The 19501-nt window shown below is 41.5% G+C and overlaps 1 protein-coding gene across 13 annotated transcripts; it reads right to left on the bottom strand.

Annotated features, from left to right (window-relative positions):
* Positions 1–702: 702 nt before the first annotated feature.
* Positions 703–15330, bottom strand: LOC104144394 (C-type lectin domain family 2 member B-like). 13 transcript variants are annotated; one of them, XM_068954363.1, is made up of 8 exons: positions 15040–15301; positions 14280–14373; positions 13974–14116; positions 12778–12967; positions 11514–11555; positions 9196–9365; positions 6984–7087; positions 703–2512 (listed from the first exon to the last, which is right to left on the bottom strand). In XM_068954363.1, exons 4-8 carry the CDS (start codon positions 12959–12961, stop codon positions 2401–2403), a joined length of 612 nt encoding a protein of 203 aa, XP_068810464.1. In that variant the 5' UTR covers positions 12962–12967; positions 13974–14116; positions 14280–14373; positions 15040–15301; the 3' UTR covers positions 703–2400. The 13 variants fall into 13 exon arrangements, with proteins under 13 accessions (XP_068810464.1, XP_068810490.1, XP_068810465.1 ...); XM_068954389.1 differs by lacking the exon at positions 14280–14373 and having other exon boundaries at positions 15040–15312; XM_068954364.1 differs by lacking the exon at positions 13974–14116 and having other exon boundaries at positions 14280–14379; positions 15040–15311.
* Positions 15331–19501: the final 4171 nt, after the last annotated feature.

Below are 19501 nucleotides of genomic sequence, written 5' to 3' on the forward strand. Positions count from 1 at the left end.
GCAAAAGCAGTAACCACATGTAGAGGGGGGGGAAAAAAACCCAGGATCTTGATTCCAATCACGCCTGAATAGAAATGATTTGGAGAATAAGCAATGTATTTGAATGACTCTTGGCTTTGAGATTGGTGTCTCTCTGAAGTATCTTTCCCTATTTTTAAGGTTTACCATGTGGGGCTGGAAAATGGCTAGAATTGGTCTATTTTCAAGATGAATGGATCTTTCCAAACAGTTGTTATGCAAAATACAAATAAACCTATGAGAAACTGATGATTCTGCTGAATTTCAGAAAAACACATATGATTGGCCATTTAGGTCTTTCCATTTCTTTTTATAATTGTGTTTTGGGTTGGTATAGTAATGCTTATGTACTTAAGGCAGGCTTGTATGAGTGTGTGTCATGGCTGCTATATACAGATCCTAGTGGCTAATCCCCTCCTCACAGCTTTCTGTGAACATGCATTGCATGTTCTCAGCACACAGTCCAGAACCCTGATTTCAGAACCAAGCTGAAGGACAGGTATCTGTGTGCAGACATCACTCACTGGTACGCCAGTTACTTGGGCTGCCTGAAAGCTGCTGATCTCAGTTCAAACCTTTAACCAATAAAAGCTGATCGCTGAAAGCTGCAGACATGGGGAAGGCCATGGGTAAGAAAAGATAGCTCACTCCAGCTTACACAAACACAAAACAAAACAAAAACTGTAGTTGCACACAAGTATAATTAATTCAGGGCAGCTCTTGGTTACCTTTTTCCTCACAGAATCCCCCAGGGAACATCCAAGTCATGGCAGTGAAGAGTCAAAAAGTGCTTACACCTCCTCCTACCCTCTCACACAGTCTCTTCCCAGGCGCTAGATAGGGGGGCTTTCCCCATTGCAAGTCCTTGAGACTTATTTTCTCCCCATTACATTCCTCTCAGTCCATTGTTTTATCACAGCACATTATTCACCTTGGTCATAAGAACCTGCACTACTTTTGAGGTGTAAAGGAAGAGATCTGACTTCATTTGCACCAACGTAAAGCAGGAATAACCTTCATGAAGTTGGCTGTGACTGCACTTGGGTGTTAAGTTTGCATCACTGGGAGATGGTTCAGGACTAGTGTCCCTAAGCACAGCATCTCAAAATGTAATTCACTCATACTGAGTCCATTGCCTCTAGCACCATACATTTAATGGTATTTATTGGCTTTTAAATCTTTACTAATGGGTAAGACACAAGGGGGAGAGAAATACACAACCCTCTACTGACGTTCTGTTAGTAATTAGTTGGCTAAAGGTTCAGACAGACAAATTCCAGCAAACTTCATTGAGGTAAGCAAAGAAATCACTATCCTCATCTCTCGTGCCCGTCTGCCACAGCTGTCTGCTCAGAGAAATTTTTCCCTACGCTTTTTGTTCTGTAAAAGCCATCCTGTCTTTCCAGAGGCAGGAGGTCTTTTGCACTATGAAAACACTGCCTCCAGAAAAAAAGTCTTTAAAATGAGAATGTGCCCTCTATCTGAAACATGGATTGAGCTCTAAACCCCAGATTACCCACTGAAAATGCATTCAATCAATAGATGCTGCAATTGGCTAAGAATAATCCCTCTGTGTGCGGGGGGGGAGAGGGTTAGGCTGCCTATTGTTTTTTTGAGCAAGCTCAAATCTTAGCATGAACAAACCTGGTAAACATTTGTACAAAACCCCACATTAAATTAGGTAGAGTAGGATGCCCTTGGTGAGTCAGCAGAAGCCTCTGCCTTTGGCAAGTCCTGACCTTCCTGTCATTCTGATCCTACCAAGTGTTTATTACAGTGATGGCCATAGACTGGCCATGGTGCAAACTGGGCATATTTGTTTACTTAAGAGGACATAAATCAAATGGAAAAATATTAAGATTCACAGAGGGAGACTGGTACATGGGGAAATAGTGACATGGAAGAGCCAGTCGGTCCAACCCAGGGAAAGCTCAGCCAAGAGCGTAAGGCATTTGCAGAGAAATCCAAGAGCCCTGATAACTATTCCTGTAGTGGTGCCTGCTGACCGATGTCTCTGGCTGCCACATATCCCCAAGACCACATGATGAAAGGCAGGAGACAACCAGAGACCCTTATTTATCAGAAGGACAGTAGAAATCCCACTGAACCTTTACCCTCATCAGCTAGCCCTGGTAGACCCCACTGCAGGTCATCTGTGAGCGTAACCCTGGAGCGAGGACATTTCTCTGTGAGCCGTCCGAAAACAGATGTTTGGTGTGTTACAAACAGCACATTTTGGAAAGTGACACATGGTCCTTTCCTCTCTGAGACAGGCTTCGAGACAGTGCAAGAGAGAGTGGCCACAGCCACAATCAGCCTATCTACAGTACAGTACAGTGTATATCTCTTAACAGTCATTCACGAATAGAGGTCTCAAAGGTATCATTTTAGGGAAGACCGGACACAGATCCAGCGCCTAGGCAAAGAACATGCTGATGTAGAGATGGTGAAGGACTCCAGGTAGGCGCACTCAGAGTGATTCTGTATCTGGAACCTGAAAAAAATAGAACAGAAGATAACCATTACCAAATAATTCCTACTACAGAGCCAAATGTTATAGCTCACTGTGAAACAAAACTTCGGCTGAAGTAGCTTCCAATTATACGTATCCATTTTAGACTGAGCTAATATAGCTGACTTAAAAGCTTGTGATCAAGTGCATGCTTTAGTAAAATCTGGAGGGAACAATGTTCTGTATTTCTCTTTTCAAGCATCAACTGTTTAGTATAATTCAATAAAGCCTAAAGCACTAAAGCTTAGAAAACAATTCCCTTAAGCTCTAAGACACGTGTTTTGCTTCCAAACTAAAGGCAGAACAAAGGGAAATAATTACCATGATCACTTCCATTTCATAGAAAAACTTTGCTCTATCTTGTGTGCACGTGATAGAGGACAGAGCCTTAGGACAAGAGTCGTAGACAACAACTTTGGTCACTTGGGATATGGTAGTTTCAGCTGCTAAAAGCAAAATGAGTGTGACAAATCTGGTCAGAAAAGCCTGGTTAGCTCATGCAGTACTGTGTGAATCTCCATTTCTGTGAATGGTCTAGACCAGGCATCACATGGTAACAGGAGGAAAGACAAAAGATAGTTTATGATATATGCTGCCTAAAACTACTGAGGTGATAAATGCTGTGGAGAGCAAGACAAGGGGAACTGACATTTGGTGGGCCTGAGCAGAGCTGTTGTAACTCACGCATCTGCTAAAATAAGCAGGGAAAAAATCTGGGATATCTGCAGGTTATTACAAGCTCACTAAAGTAGATAGGATTTTACTTATTGGGCTCCTTAATCCATCTGAAGAGGATTGTTCCCTCACACCCATCACTTCACTCCCTCTCATCTGCAAAAAAAGGTATGTGAGAGAAATAGATGACATGCTAAGACCACTGATGAACAGACAATGTATCTGAAGAAATCATACTGCAACTGATATTGAACAAGAAAAATCTGAGAGGGGTTATGCTGGCTCTGACCAAAGTTCCAGCTCCCCTAAAATCCTTCCTCCAAAAACAGTCAGAGCAACTGCCTAGAGAAGAGTATTATTATAACTGGATAAACATTTAATGATGGTCCTGTATAGTTCCAACAATCTGCAGCTCAGGGACTTCCTAAGCCTGAGATGGTGACTTTATATTTAACAACTCTCTGTGGATTGTTCTTCCATGAATTTTTCTATTCAATGTTCTATTCAATGTTCTATTCAAAATTGTAGCAGGCACAACTTTCTGCTTCACAGCTTAACTATTTTTTTCGACACTGCTACTTAATAATTTTGCTTGATGACCACTGTCTTGAAAGAGAAAATAAGTTAGTTGTTCTCTATTCATGCTGTCCACTTCATTCATGATTTTATTTTCATTTCCCTCCTCCTTTGCCTGAAGAGTCCTGGTTTAGTCAATTGTTCCTCCCACTGAAGACAGCGTGTTATTTCTATTATCTTTATCCTCCTCTGAACTTTTTCCATTTTTTTATGTCTTTTTTGAGATAGGAAAATCAGAATGCATGCAGTACTCAAAATGTGGGTGCATAACAGATGTAGGTTTTGGCATGTAAGTAGATCTAAGTTTTGTCCTTTGTTTTATTCTCTGTCCCTTTTCTGATCATCCTAATGGCTGGTTTCATTTTCTGATGATGACAGAAATAATACTCTCATAGAACTATTAGCAATCCAAAGGCTTGTTCCTGAGCGGTAATAATCAGATCAGAGTTAATTGTTTCACAGGTAAAGATAGGACTCTCTTTCCTGCTATACAGTGTTTTACATTTATTCATAATGGATTTAATCTGCTATTTTATCATCCAACAACCCATTCTGATGGAGTTGTTCTGTAGTTCTTCACAGTTGAATTATTTTACTGACCCTGAATAACATAGTAACATCAGCAAACTCTGTCACCTGAGTATTCACCTCCTTTCCATGCTATATTCAGCAGCTGCCTAAATCCCAGGATAGACGCCTATGTGATCTCAGTGGTGATGTCACTTCAGTGTGAAAATGGATCATTTATTCCTATTCTCAGTTTTCTATGTTTTAACCATGGACATATTCATAGGATTTTAATGGTTGAAACTCAAGAGAAACAAGGACAATGCAGCTTGAGAAAGAATCAGCAGAAACATATGAAATACCCAAACAATAGGTTAAAGGATTCAGTATCACCACTCCCATTGTGTCTGTGACAATCCTTCTCTCCTCCTCTCACACAAACATATATACATAGCAAAGAGTTACAGAAGCACAATCTGGTCACCAGCCACATACAGCCTAAAACCACAGCTGAATAGCACAGACAAAAGAGATAAAATTTGTATTTCATCATGCAAAGCAGAATGCATACGTAGCACAGCAATATTCCCGCTACCACGAAATGAATCTTCTGCATAAACATGGAGTGAAAACAGAAACGCAGAACAGTATCAAAACCTTGATTCCCATTTACAAGTCAGGCTACAAACCCAATGCTGGCGCTGAAATCACTTGCATTGTTATTTGTGGTGGAATCCTTAAAAGAACCTGTCACAGACAGGAAATTAAGAAAAACACACCTGATGTGTTTGAAGCTATGGGATGTTCAATAGATTGGAAAACCAGGCTATCTACAAGTACTGCAACAATAGTTGGCACTATCAATACAGCCCCAATGGAAGTAGAACTTCAAAGGATGGATAAACTGAGTATAAATGAAGCAGCAGAGGCTTATCAGAGGAAAAACCTCTGCTGGGATCTAGCTACTATAGACTAGACAAGCCAAAGTTCAGTAAACCTATTTGAAAGATGCTGATTCAACTGTACAAGAGATATTGCAGGAATAAGTGGATGAAATATTAGAAATACTGACAGGAGCCAAAGCCACCATCAGTGATGTTCTAATTTATGGCAACAACACAGCAGAGTACAAGAAAAACTAATGGCACTGATGATGCATGACTGGAATATGATTTAACTTTGAATCACAATAAATATGTCTCTAGAAAAAACAAATGAGTATTTTTGAACAAGTTATATTGTAAGAGAGGGAATGAGCCCTCATGAAAGTGAAGGTGAGAAAGCACTTAAAAGCACCACATTTTCCCTAAAGATCTAGAAACTACATAGGGATGGTGACCTACTTATCAGGATTCCTACCAGGATTAAAGGAAATTCACAGTGCATCCATGTGAATTGGGGGGAGGAAGGAAAATGAGTGCCTGTAAATAACAACTCTGGCAAAATCACCAAAAAGGAGGAGGATCAATAAGGGCAACACCCTTTATACAAAACACCCTTTATACAAAACAATGAATCCATGCTGCAAAGATAGAAACAGAGCCACAGCAACTGGCACTGCACTATGACTAGAAAGCACCATGTCTGACAAAAGCTTGGCTAGAGAAGATTTGATTTCCATTTCCCACTGTCACTGGATGTCAAAAGTGCCACCAATACCTGTGTCCTTCCAGGAATTGTTAAAATAGATGGCAAAGTCCTGAGGAACTTCCCTGAAAAATCTCTTCTAGTTTTTCCACTGTTAATAGCCCAGCTCAAGCTCTTACAATGACATAGGTATAAACTGAAAGTAAAAAATGAGCCTGGGGAAGAATTCCAGTCACACATCCTTTTCTTCAAAATTTCTAAGAAGGGCAAGATGCTAAAGGGGATGCAGGTTTAGAAAAAACAACGTCTAATGTTCATGACACTTTTATTAGTGTCTAAAACCAACAGAGTTGACTGCAGCAGCTGGACTGCAGCTGAAGGGAGGAAACAGTGATCCCAAATGAACTGTCTCTGAACTACCTGGGAAAGACCCAGTGAGGGCACTTTGGTATGATGCAACAAAGCAGGAGCTCTATATTTAATATGAATGAATGCACAGAGAGAAAAAAATCTTGGGACAGTGCTGCATGAGAACAAAGTGGCAGAAAGAGGACTGCACAGGATCTGTAACAATAAAAAAAATGGATCTGGTAGAATTGCGTACAATTTCAATAGAATCATTCAAACACAGGTCTAATCACTGTCTCCTGAGAGTTAATGAAGACAAATGACTCAGCTACAAACACTATCACTAGCCACATTGCAACAGTATTTGCTAGATACTGAGTATTTTAGGAAGACGATCACAAAGAATCACATTGAAAATCAAGAATTTGAAAAGAGACTGAAATGTCTACACTATGCCCTGAAAAATATGTACAAATTAAAAGTAACTAGGGATAATAAATAACATTGTCTTGATTTGCTGAGCTACCAAAACACCCTTTTTTAATTGGGGACTTCACTGCATTCACGCTATTGGATTTAGACTGGTATTAATTACAAAAGAATTACTTTTCATAGTCACACAGTTACAAATCACATCAAAATAAACTGTTATGATAGAAATCATTTTGTGCTATAAACCCTAATTCTCCATTTGTTTAAGTACTTAATGGTATTCTCAGCGTCCTGAGTGCCTGTGTTATGGTAATCATAAGGAACTTACAAGTCCACCTCCAAGGCAATGTCATTCTCCCAGCAGAAGCTTTCCCCTTTCTTCCGCAGTCCAATCCAAGAGTCTTCCATTTTCAAGCGCTTAGCTAGGGAATGCTTAAAGAAAAAAAAAAAAAAAAAGGTATTTTGTCAAGATGGGTTCTCACAATAAGCAGCAAATCCCTCCTGTGACCTTTGAGGAGGACTAATCTACTAATCTATCATTCTGCCATCTAAGTTTTTCATTAGGCATTATGAGCCAAATTCTGCCTTTGTTTGAATTGATTCTTTTAATATCTTTACCTTAGTAAAGTTATTCAGTTCTATACCCTTGAAAATTATTACTGTTTACTATACACAGTAATATCCAAATACCACATATTGGTAGCACGTCTGTATATTTTTATGAATCTGTATGCATGGAGCTTGGTCTGAATGGCCTAGTACATCTAGGCATGCCATATCTGCATTTCAGATGAGCATACTCTCTCCCCTTCCCAACTCTTATTTATAACCTTGTGAGCGTACAGATAAAAGAGTAAAAGACAGCTCACTGCCTCAGAAGTTTATTGCAAACTGTACCACACAGAGCAAAGAGTGCTGCGAGGTAGCAGAGAAGTAGCACAGGTAATAGCACTCCAGCTATGTTAACATAATAGAACTCCCTGCAATGAGATATTCTCAAACTTTGTGAAATTAAAAATAATATAAAGATTAGCTGTCAACAAGGATCTCAGGAATATGAAATGGTTTTTAATGGACTAAGGAATATAGTCTTATATTCCTCCACCCTCGTCTGGAAACTTCAGTTCAATACAGTTCAGAAGAAACTGTCTTGGCAGAGTCCCAGTACCACTTATACATCTTTTTGTGTACCTGCTTCTGGTGTGGCTAATACTGTCAGGTGCTGAAGACCAGACACCACATTGCACAGAGCACTGGTCTGACCCAGTAGGCCAATTCCAGCATTTCTATGCTCTTCTTTCGTAAGATGTTCACAATTTGCAGGTATAAGGCATTTCAGCAGCAGCTTAAATACCACCAGCACTGCCTACCAATTCACCAGCTGAGTATCACAGACATTAAGCTGGAAGTTAAGCTTTTAGATGAGTAAGGAAGAGTGGCATTTACAAATTTTTAAAGATGTGATATCCTACTGACAGGGCAACAATGCAGCACATGCTTGCTGGAGAGGGGACAAGTTGGCAAGACGGCTGGAATTATTGGCAAAGAAGTGGAGGCTGATGATGGAATAAAATGGAGGATCATACTCAGTAAAGGAATTAAGGGGAATGAAGAACTAGGCCCTGCATCTTTATTACTGTTAAAATTCTTGTCGCTGTAAAAATATTTCTTAGCTTAGGTCAAATTCAGATATGACCTAATGTGTGTAATTTCACTGAGATTTTCTCCATTTCACTATCTGCTACACCAGAAAAACATGTGCCAACCAACCAGAAGAGCAGCCTTTTGACCTGTGTTCAACAATCACAGTAATAACAAAGCACAAATGTCAGTCTATTTAAAAGCAAACTCTTTGATCAAACACCTTGCTCACTGACATTACTCAGAAGACAACAAGTCTGTAAGAGCAAATTCCACTTTTAGTAGCATACAGTAATAAGATGTCACTGATTCAGTCCAACTGGGCCATAATACAGGAAAATTAAGTTATTCTAACAAAATTATTAGAATGAGAAAATGCCCAAATCAGCTTCAGTGGGGGTATATTTCCACCACTGGTATAAGTATGCATCTCTAAGAGGAATTAAGGCGCATCTATAAAGAGATACAAGCAGATAAACATGGATTATTCCTATTATGCTGAGCAATGGCTTTCAGGATTTGGTTTCTGATGGAAACCACAGGATCTGCTTATTTGCCTAAACTGGGAGTTGGACAGATTCATACCTGCTTTGGAGAAAAAGAAAATTAGGCAAAAGATTCAGTTCATAAAAAGAGCTTTCCACAGTCACTCAAGTCAAATCCAGGCGCAAAAGCAGTATGGGGAAGCTTGCACTGCTGTTGCACCTGCTGCAGCCAGCCAGTCAATCAGCTATGTACACTGACAAATCCAGTACTTTTCACTACCTGAATTCACATAACATGGTTATTTTACAAAGAATTAAATGATATGCATTGCATGAAAAAATGAGACAGATGTAGATAATGGTCAAAGGAAGAGAGAGGAATTTAAGTTGTGTTTTATTTTCTTATCCCATTACCATTTCTTCCTGGTTTTCAAAAACAGCAAGCACAGATCTATTCTTAGCACAGAAGGTCTGACTGGCTGTCCAGTTTTGCTCTTCCTCTGAGATGAAATAACATTTCTTTCTGTAACCGATCCACTCACTGGGGCACTGTTCAGAAGGAAGGTCTTCATAGACTACCTTGGCTAAAAAGGAAAAGAGGATAAAATTTTTACCTAGTAAAATCTTATCATTCACCAGCATAACTCAATCTAAAATTTAGATTTTTAGAAAGCCAGTGCCACACTAGATGCCAAAAGACCAGCCAAAAGAAGGGCAAGGGACCTAACTGTCCTTTTGGGGTGCAGAACTCCCACCGTCTTCAGCTGAGAATACGGGAGTTGAGGATTGCAGCCTAGTTATTAAAATCACTAGAAAATACGTAGGTTTTGAAAAGACTTGTGACTTTTAGAGTATTAGAAGTGCTGAAAATCTATGGCTTGCCCTTCACATGGGTTTTAATTAGAAATAGGGTAATAATCCTCATAATACCTTACCTTATTAATCTAATTCACTCTAAGTAATAAAGTTGCCCGAATGCCTATAATTAAGATATTTAATGAAGACAAGTTGCTTTGATTTTGTATCAGACTCTTAAGTGCTCGATGATAGATCTGTGTGAAGATAAGTAAATTAGATTTTGATGTCATGATGTAAATGAAATTTGACTGTTGATGAAGGTGTAAAATACATTATTTGGAGATAACAGTTTGGAGAATGGTTCTTTGGAGCTGTTCCCCAGGATGTTGTGATGCTCTCTGTTCATCTTGTGCCTGCCACACTAGGCCTGTGTGTGTGAGAGGACTTAACTGGCAGGTTTTGTTTCAGTTATGAATTTGATTTCTGCCAGCAAAGAGAATTAACTTGCATTTACTGTGGTTCCTATTTTCCTAACAAAATTATCTACAGTAATGATACGACTGATTAGAAGGACAAACCACATAAAGCTAATACGAACTACAGCATGCCACGATCTTTATTAAGTGGTTAGAGAGTGACCTTTTCTGTGCAGCATCATATCCTTTATAAAATATCCAGTCTCACCTGGAGGCTATGGTAGATTTCTGGGTCATTCTGCTGGGGTGGGATCTAGACCTTCCTCACCACATTATCCACTACTGAAGCTTGCTGGTGGCTAATACTGAAGTGAAAGTAATTGGCCCTTATGTGAGCAGTAGTGCTTGCAGGAAGTGTATTTATCTCCCAGGCTTGTTAGCCTGCTGTTGCCACAGTCCATCTCTGTTTTCCTTTCTAGCCAGCCGTTCTGTTCACCATAATTAGAAACTACTTGGCAGGCCACCTATGAGCACTGGCCTCACTCCTTCCAAGAAAACGTGACTGCTTATTTTTAAACAAACGCCTGCCAAAGGAAAGGAAAATGCACGTGGACAAATGCCACTGTTGTCCTTGATTCACTCCTAGGTGGGTGCAGAGAACCTCTCTGCTACACCACGTGCTGCTGCTGGGGCCAGGCAGAAGATCAGTTTAGTGTAGGGACTCACGGGTTCCCTGCATGGACTGGGCTGAGCAGCCTGAGCCACTGACACATGGACCCAGTGACTTGGGCTACCTCAGATAACACCAGGTAGCACAGCTTTTACTCCTGTAGGTGAGTTTGGTGTGGGACAGTAGGAGCACATCTGGACTCCATTGTGCCAGGGGCAGGTAGGGCTGATTTTTTTTTACCTTAAAAATACAGGATGCAACACAAGCTGATTTTTAAAAATAAAAAGGCAGAATGGCCCCCAGAGATCATTTATGAGAAAAATAAGCTAGCCACATTACGCAGTTGTCTTCCAGTGTGGTGATAAGGATGCCATCAAGACTGAACTTAGGAGCAGCTGGAGTCTATGCCCTAGAGAAGCGCTGCTGATCTAATGCTCTGTCTGGTATAATCCGAGAGGTTACCAGCAGATGAGGACACAGGAGGAGCATGTACCATGTGGGTGACCAGGCAGGATACTGTTCTCTTGAGAGCAGTAAGGATGAAGCCAAAAGAAAATAAAAAAAAGGGGAAGGGGGTAGTTTACATCTGAATCATCTGGATTTTATATATAGGGATAAAAAAATTGGATCGGCAAGCTTCACTCTTATTTAAAATTATGTCTGGAGCTTATTCAACTTTATAATGATACAAAACCAACTGAAATAGTGATGGAAGTCACTAGTTTTGTTTCTGACCCTGCAGGCAGTGCAGAGTACTAGTGTTAGCGTGTGTGCTTGACTTCTGTGATCCTGGAGCCCAGCAGGGAGATGAAACCTATCTCAAATGGAAAGTGCTTTCAAAAGCTTACCAAATACAATGAACAGCACAAGTCCAATGAGAAACAATAGGCCTGTGAAAAAGAAGATGATTAAAGTCTTTGAATGTATATAGCATCTAGGCTCAGATTATATTTCAATATTGAGTGAGACAGCATCAGGATAGCCTTTAATTAATGCAGAGCATTAATTTAATTAATAAATAATAAATAAATTTAATTTAATGTAAAGCATGGACATGCATGTCAATGCAGAGCACTTCTGAAATCAAACAAGGCAGCCTGAATTGGTATCTGTGTAACTGGACAATTTAAAAAAAATGGCCAACTATCACCTAATTGGCCTTTTTTGATCCCTGAAGTTTTAGACAGATGCACAGATCCCTGTACAGCAAATTTAAGTCTTCCAGTTCCACATTTATCATCTCCAGTGTGTTCTGCAGATCTCTTCGCAATAATCTCTGGAGCCCCAGAATCTGTAGGTCATCACTGACTCAAATCAGGCCATACGTGTGCTTGGAAAACAGGAGAATGTTCTCAAGCAATTCAACTATCAAAGGTGGAGGTACAGAGCATGGCTGCAATACTGAATCAAATGTATTTTCCCTTTGTCATGAACTCTCTCTCGTGTGGAAAATTCCATGCAGATGTGCAAGGTGATTTGTTGCAATGGCATAAAACTATTTTTTTTAATTACATCCGGCTTCACTTCCTACCTTCTATCCAAGAGTATTTCAGACAGGTAAACTACCATGTGGAAAAATATCTGTTCATACAGAAAAGAGCTCTTGGAGCAAACTGAAAAAGGTATCTTAATTTTTGCATTGACAGGTTTGCCTAGAAATAAACTCTCAGGTCCTTATCTTGTCCAAGCCAAGAGACCTGTAAACAGTTTTGAAGGTAGACTTAAATCCCAAATTGACTGTTCAGATTTTAATAGACACAGACTTGAGCTGACATCCTTGATTTTGGGTGTTCAGTATATTCTGATTTTAAAAATCAGAAATCACTACAGTCTTCACTGCCTGCAAAAATCTTCTAAATACTTTTCTCCTCAAAAATATCATTTTTGCTTCCCTTCTCCAAGCAGTCATCCCATCCATTCCACCCTTTCAAATCCAGGTTCTCCCCAACAACCTAAATCTTGACCCATCCCCTTCCCTCTCATTTTTTTTCCTCAGACCCATATTGCCAAGTCCAAATCTGAACCACAAAAGGCTGGGCGTAAATTATAGCCTACTCAGCTTCCTGTAGGAAGATGTCTTACCTAGCACCCCAAAAAACAAAAAAACCTTACTTATCAATAGGCAGATCCATCTGTTGCAGCACCTTCTTATTCTCAGCTCTTTGAAATGACGGAGCAACTGTTGTCTGAGAGCCTGCAGAGCATTTCGGTGCCTTTGGATGAGCACAGCTTTAATGGGCCCGGCGTTCCCAGCAATCTGGGTAGTCTCAGCCTTCTGTTCATCTTCAGGCTCCATTCACAGCTGGGAAGATGGGAAGAAGCTATGTTTAATCATTGCTTCCCCTGCTGTCTGTAAACTAGTGGCAACAGTAGAAATTCCACAGCTCCCTTTGCTAACACCTCTATCTGAGGGGATGAGGGCAGGGTAGATGGAGAAAGGAGAAAACAAATGGAAAATGAGGAGCGTGTGCTGTGTATCTATGGCCCACTGAAAGGAGACGGTGGTATGGGAGAAAAAGTGCTTCTCAGGGAAGGCAGTGAGGAAAGTAATATAAGGAGACGGAAGGAGGGCGCAGATAGGAATAATGCAGTAGGGAAGGGACAGAGCACACCTGGCAGGAGGGAAAGGTGATCAAAAAGAGAGATTTCCTCTTCAGCCTGTGTAGCTCCAAGTGGTTTTCTCTGCGTGTGAAAAGTTCAATTTCCCAAGTCAGGCTGAATCTGGTCTGCACAGGGAAGTTTCTCTGACTACACAGCATAGTCTCTTTTGAGCTTACTGCAGTATGAATGAACTTTTCCCTTCAGTTTTTACTCAATCCCACTCCAAACGATATAAATTAAGCTGAAAAAGTCACCCAGGGAAGAATTTGCAGTCACGTTACTGTGTCAGCATAAACATTTCAATTTATGTTCCTGATTTAGGTTATAATGGGAGAAAAACCACTCCTGTTTACAAAAGCCTTCAACACCTTTACTTCCATTACTATTATATTATGCTCCCTGACACACGTCTAAGAATCCTCCTCAAAAGCACAAATGCATAAAGGCAATTAGGTGCCCAAACACCTCCAAAGACCAGGTTTCATCTGTGTGGTCCTATACAAGCAGAAAGAAACCAAGGAGTGCATTTATGTTTCTAAACATGGGTGGTCTTTCCATGAAGACTCTTCTGACTGCTCAGGAACCTATCCCTGAAACACTTTGTCCATTTTAGTGCCTGGTTTTCAGTTGTTTGCTACATGAATGAACGTTTGCCTGTGGGCTGGGCCTCTGGTCTCCTGTGAGCCTACTAAACTATGTTGCTGTACCGTAAAAGCACTGAGTTTGATTCCAGTCACATTTCTCTTGACCCTTCTTGTCCACACTACAGAAAATGCCTGTTCTTCATTCTTCACTTTGGTGATACAGTAGTGAGCAATGTAGCAAGCTGGGGTACAGGTGAGTTATCAGTCTGTGGAAGACATGACACTGTTTGAAGGAAGAAGCTGGCACAACAGTTTCCAAGAATGTTTTGAAGACTGAAGAAAAACAGGAAGCCTAAAGGTCACCAATTTTTTAACCGAGTCACAAGAAATATTTCCATTTCTGAGAGCTTATTTAGTGAAAGAGCTTACTCTTAATCATTGAAAGTAGTGAGGAAACACCAGCAGCAAGGGTTCAGTTTGTTCTTGGCCACAGACAAGCAGAGGCAAACCATGGAGATGCAACCTACCCCTCCCCCGAGAAAAAAAAAACAATAGAGAACCGAGTACACTTTATTAGTCTTTAGTAGTACTTAACAGTCTTTAGTAGTACTTAACAGTCTTTAGTAGTACTTAACAGCGCTTCGCTTCGTAGGAGGCGCATTCTGCCCTAGGTGGGGAACTGCAAACGCCTAGCTGCATATTTCACCCTTGACTTTCGCCCGGGTCCCCACTTGTTTCCTGGTCTGCGCTGCCTCACGCAGAGCCGCGGGCAGCGCGGCCGCTGCTCTCCACGCTGCCGCATCGCGACTGTCGTGTTCCCAGCGCCCTCCCAGCGCCCTCCCCGCCCGGGCGTGCGCGCTGCTGGGGGGCGGGGAGGCAGGGGCACCCACGTGCACACACACAGCCGCACATACACAACCACACATACCGCCAGCTTGCCCCGGGCCCTTTCGCTGTTCATACCCCTATTCAGTTCCTCCAGCCCAGTTTCACCGTACAAGCAGAAAAATGCTGGGAGGATGCGAAAGGCTAAGCTCAAAAGAGAAAGCAAAACGGCAAACTGAACTAAAGCAGCCCAAACGCATGGGTCAGTGGGCCGCAGGAGCGCGGCCGGCAGCACCGAGCGCCGCCGCCGCTTACCCCCGCACCGCACCGCACCGGGCCGGGCCGCGGGGTCGCCGCCTCTTACCGGGGCCGCTGCTGGGGCCGGAACTCTCGGCCGCGCGGTCCCGGCCGTCCACGGACACGCGCACGGCGGAGCGGGCGGTGGCGAAAGCGAAAGGAGCCGGAGGCGCCCGCCCTGCAGGGAGCGATGGAGGAGGCCGACGGCTGCCGGTTCTGGCACTGCTCTTCGTGGCGTCGCGGGGAGCTGCTGCGGCGGCGGCGGCTCCGACGGCGCTTCTGGTCGGACCCGCTGTGGGTCCGGCCGCCCAGCCGCCCTGCCCCCGCCCAGGCCGTGGTGTGGGTGGGCCGCGGCGGGGCGGCAGGGCCTGAGGCGGCGCCGCGGCGGGACGCTGGAGCCGCGCGGCGCGGGGTGAGCGCGGCCGGGCCGGGCCGGGGCAGCGGCGGCGGTGTAGCAGGACAGGGGCGCCGCGGGGACCTGCGCGCCCACAAGTCTTAATTAATTTATCGCATCTCTGCTTGATTTTTTTTTCACTCGCATCCCTAATCTTTTTAGTTCTGTACATATGCTTTATGCATTGAAATACATTCATATGTCTCTTTTTTTTTAGATGTGTGTTCATATGTCTGTTTCTGGAAGAGAGTTGCTGGAATTGTCATCGCTGTTTCTGTGATTTTACTCTTAACGTAGGTTAGCTTAAGTGAGTGCATTTATTAAAATAAACTAGCTGTAGAAAGAGAGATTCAGTATTTCTCTTTAACGTTTTCTTCCCCTTAGTCTTCTCATTGCTGATGGATAAGAGGTGTTTTCCACCTGTTTCCACCTCTCCCACACACTTGCATGTCTGCTTTTACAGGAAATCTAGAAGAGGAAAGTGAAACCAAGTTGTTGGTTTAGGAATTGTCCTTAGTTGTTTACACTAGCATTAAACTGACTTACTTCATTACTTTTCTGCAGGGTTTTGTTTTATGGCAGCTTGGCAAAGTGCTGAGAAATGGTAAAGACAATAGAGTCATCAGCAGAGTTAGTAAGGCCGTGCTGTGTTGACATGGTTCTGGCCTGGTTAATTGTTTTTACAGCAGAGTTCATAGAGCCAGAACCCCTTTATGAGCCTTATTCTGGCTTCATCACCCTAGATATTACTACCTGTGTTTGCACTCTCCATCAAAGACAGCTTTCTGTTCAGACTTTCTTGCCAGCAGTGTCTCAGGTGTACTTGCAGGAGTCCATTTGCTGGCATGTGCCTGGTGTGTGAGCACATAATCAGGAGTTCCTGGTTACACCGTAGCTGGTATACAGGGAAAACTAACACTGAGCAGTGTACCTTGATTGTTCACCCATTTCATATTTGATTCGATGCAAGTCTCTGATATTTTCAAGCTAGAGAAAGCAGGTCTAGCATTTGTAACTGTGTATACAACTCAATTTTAAATATTTCATGCTAAGTAAGTAATGCTCTCTTCATTTGAACAAAAGATCTGCCTAGATTACTACAACTGGAGCCATGCCCCGATGACTGGCTGTATTACAAGAAGAAATGTTACTATATCATTCGGGGGTTGCAGCAGATTGGGATTCTAGCCAGAAGTTCTGCTCGGCCCATGGAGCTTCTCTTGCAGTGATTCACAGCCACCAAGAGCTGGTAAAGTTTCCAGCACCTTGAATTTAATGTTACCTGCTGCCCTGACAGTTGCTATAACTGCGTCACTTATTCCCCTGCATAGATTGAAACCCAGCATGTTGCACAGCAGACTTGTTCATTGCAAGTTTGTACAATCTACAAACCTGTTCAGTGTGGTCTGCTCACTAATATCCACCTCAGAAACTCTCTTTTATTGCTTTAGAGGTATTTCAGAAATTAAAATGGCAAAATATGTATAAACTAAAAGTAGTCTCTGAAGTGAAGGAATATAAAATTGGAGTTATGCCTCCTAATTATTAAGGAAGGCTGATTTTTTTAAATAGGCAGTTTAGATATGCATTTTAAGTTAGGCAGTTTAGCCTGTCCTCTTCCCTCCCATGCTCTTGATCTTCATTCCTTTTCTAGGGTATGCAAAAGTGATTTATCTCCAGCCAACAGTAATTCCCACACCAAATATAACTCTAAACTAATTTTGAATTAACTGACCACTGATGCATATGTATGTATCTTATATTCATCATATTGTTTAAGCGCATAATTTTAAAGAGTGTACTTTCTTGAGTATAACATGGTTTAGTGGTCAGCTAAGAAAGAGTAATGTGTTACTAGTTCTGTGCAAAATAGTCAATTCCTCTGTTTTCATAAAAGGCAAAAAAGCAAAGACTGATTGTGGTTATATGATACTGGGACCCATGGTACTGAAAATGCTTGCTTCATGCAGTACGTTCTAACTGTGTTTCATATTTTCAAATCATTTTTGATTTTACTGTTTTCTTGAAATCTGCTATAGAAAGTCATACCGACTCAGGATCTTCTGTATGCCTCATGAATGAGAAAAGTGAAAGGCGTCTGAGGAAATATAGTGACACAACAGTCAGGCCAGCCTGTTATGAATCAGGCACTGTGTCCCTAACTGCATATCCTTTTAGTGAAACTTAATTTTCTCTACCTCTTCTGGTGATACAGTGAAACCATTGAACTAAGTGACCAATATGTTGTGTTATATGGTATCCATGATATACCTCTAATGAAATATTTGGGTCTTTTCAATGACAGGGGAGGGCAAGGGATGGGTTCACGGTCAGTAATATCCTGCTTGAATATAAACTAAATATCTGGGATTTAACTGACTGTTAGTGGTGGCTCTAGGGTTTCCTTTCACATTTCAGCTAATGAAATTTAGTAATAAAATATTAGTGATCTGTGGAAAAAATTGTCCACTGTTGTACACTCTGTGAGACTGTTTATGCAGTTTTTATATAAAAAGCTATATAATCATGATGAGCTATCTAATAATAAATTGTAATCATAAAAAGCTATGTAATCATAGCCATATATCATTTTACTCTATTTTGTCTAGAACTTTGTAATATATCGAATACGTACTACAGACTTTTGGACTGGGCTACGCAAGAGAGGAAACGAATTCTTCTGGGTGAATGGAGAGTCATTTGACACAAACTTGTGAGTTTTCTTTTAAATATACTGTGTAGGAGGAGAGTAAGGGAGATCAGTTGCCTTTTGTCTATGTAGAAATGCTATTTTGTATTAACTGTTCTACTGTAGATAAACTGGCATGGCTTACCAAATGAGGGTTGTCATATGACTGTAGAAATGATAATACTGAACTAATTATGTCTGCAGAGAAGTGAGGAAGGGGCACAAAATAAGGTGGAAGTTGCACAGTGTCCCTTTATTCTTGTGTAATGGCACGCACACGAGGCAGGCTGGGCTACTGTGGCCGTATCAGTGAGAGGCACATCACTCCAGGGAATAACTGCACTTGCACAAACTCCATCCTCAGATGGAGCTGCTGCCGTTGTCCTTCAGAGAAGACAGAGCTGTCCTGCCAACAAGCAATTACTTGTGTCTATATTCATTGACAGAAATGTGAGGGAAGGGGAAGCTAGTTAATAGGAAGAAGAGGAACAAAACCAATTTTACAAATATGTAAGTAGCAAAGAAAAGAGAAAAGCTCTGTTCTATTCATTTTCACTGATGCTCAGGTGAAAATACTTTATTGTTTGAAATGAAATTACCTCAGATTTCTATCAGTGCAAACAAAAATAAACTTAGATCTGTCCTTTTTTTTATAATATAATTGCCTGCTTTTTAATGTGTCTGTAACGCTAGGCTGTTAGTGTTATGCCTATAGTAACTGTTTCTGTACAATCCCACTAAATCAAAGTTTGCCTTTTTAGGAGGAATTACCAAGGCCAGGTATTACGGATTATTTGAATTAGCTTACTCTGGTGGTCTTACAGGATTCAGCGCTCACAGCCTGTAGAGACAAGGGCTCCTAAGACCAACTGAGATGCTCAAGAACAGCTCTAAAGGTCAGTGGGCTGGGGACTTGTGTCTCAGAAAGCATCACTTCTGCCCATTTTGTATCACACTGATTAGTATCCACATCCCCTATATTAAGCAGAGACACAGCAAAACAGGTAGGAAGAGCTGGCAGGGCCCCATTCTGTACTGGGCGAATATTGCTATCCTGGATCCTTTTGCTATACTGTCTCTGCTGCTCTGGAGACTTATGCCTTTGATGTTCACGTCATACTGTAGATTCTAAAGTACAAGCACACACCATATGTCTCTGCTGGGAGCAAAGCAACTTGCTTTAGTAGAAGGAGCATAACAATGGAGGGTGCATTTCATATGCAAGTGAATTTTGTTCCAATGATCTGTTGGACTCTTTTTAAATTGGTCACTGTAATTTGTTCTCCACAGCTTCATAGGACCTAGAACATGAAACAGGTGTTCTAGCATCCCCTACTTTTCATACCAAAGTACTGCTCTAATTTTTATTTTTCTCCTGACTTTTTAGATTTCATGTAAATACATCCAGTGATGGAGACTGTGTCCATATAGATTCAACCTTCATCT

This window comes from Struthio camelus, chromosome 1 (assembly GCF_040807025.1).
Source record: "Struthio camelus isolate bStrCam1 chromosome 1, bStrCam1.hap1, whole genome shotgun sequence".
NCBI classification, from domain to species: Eukaryota; Metazoa; Chordata; class Aves; order Struthioniformes; family Struthionidae; genus Struthio; species Struthio camelus.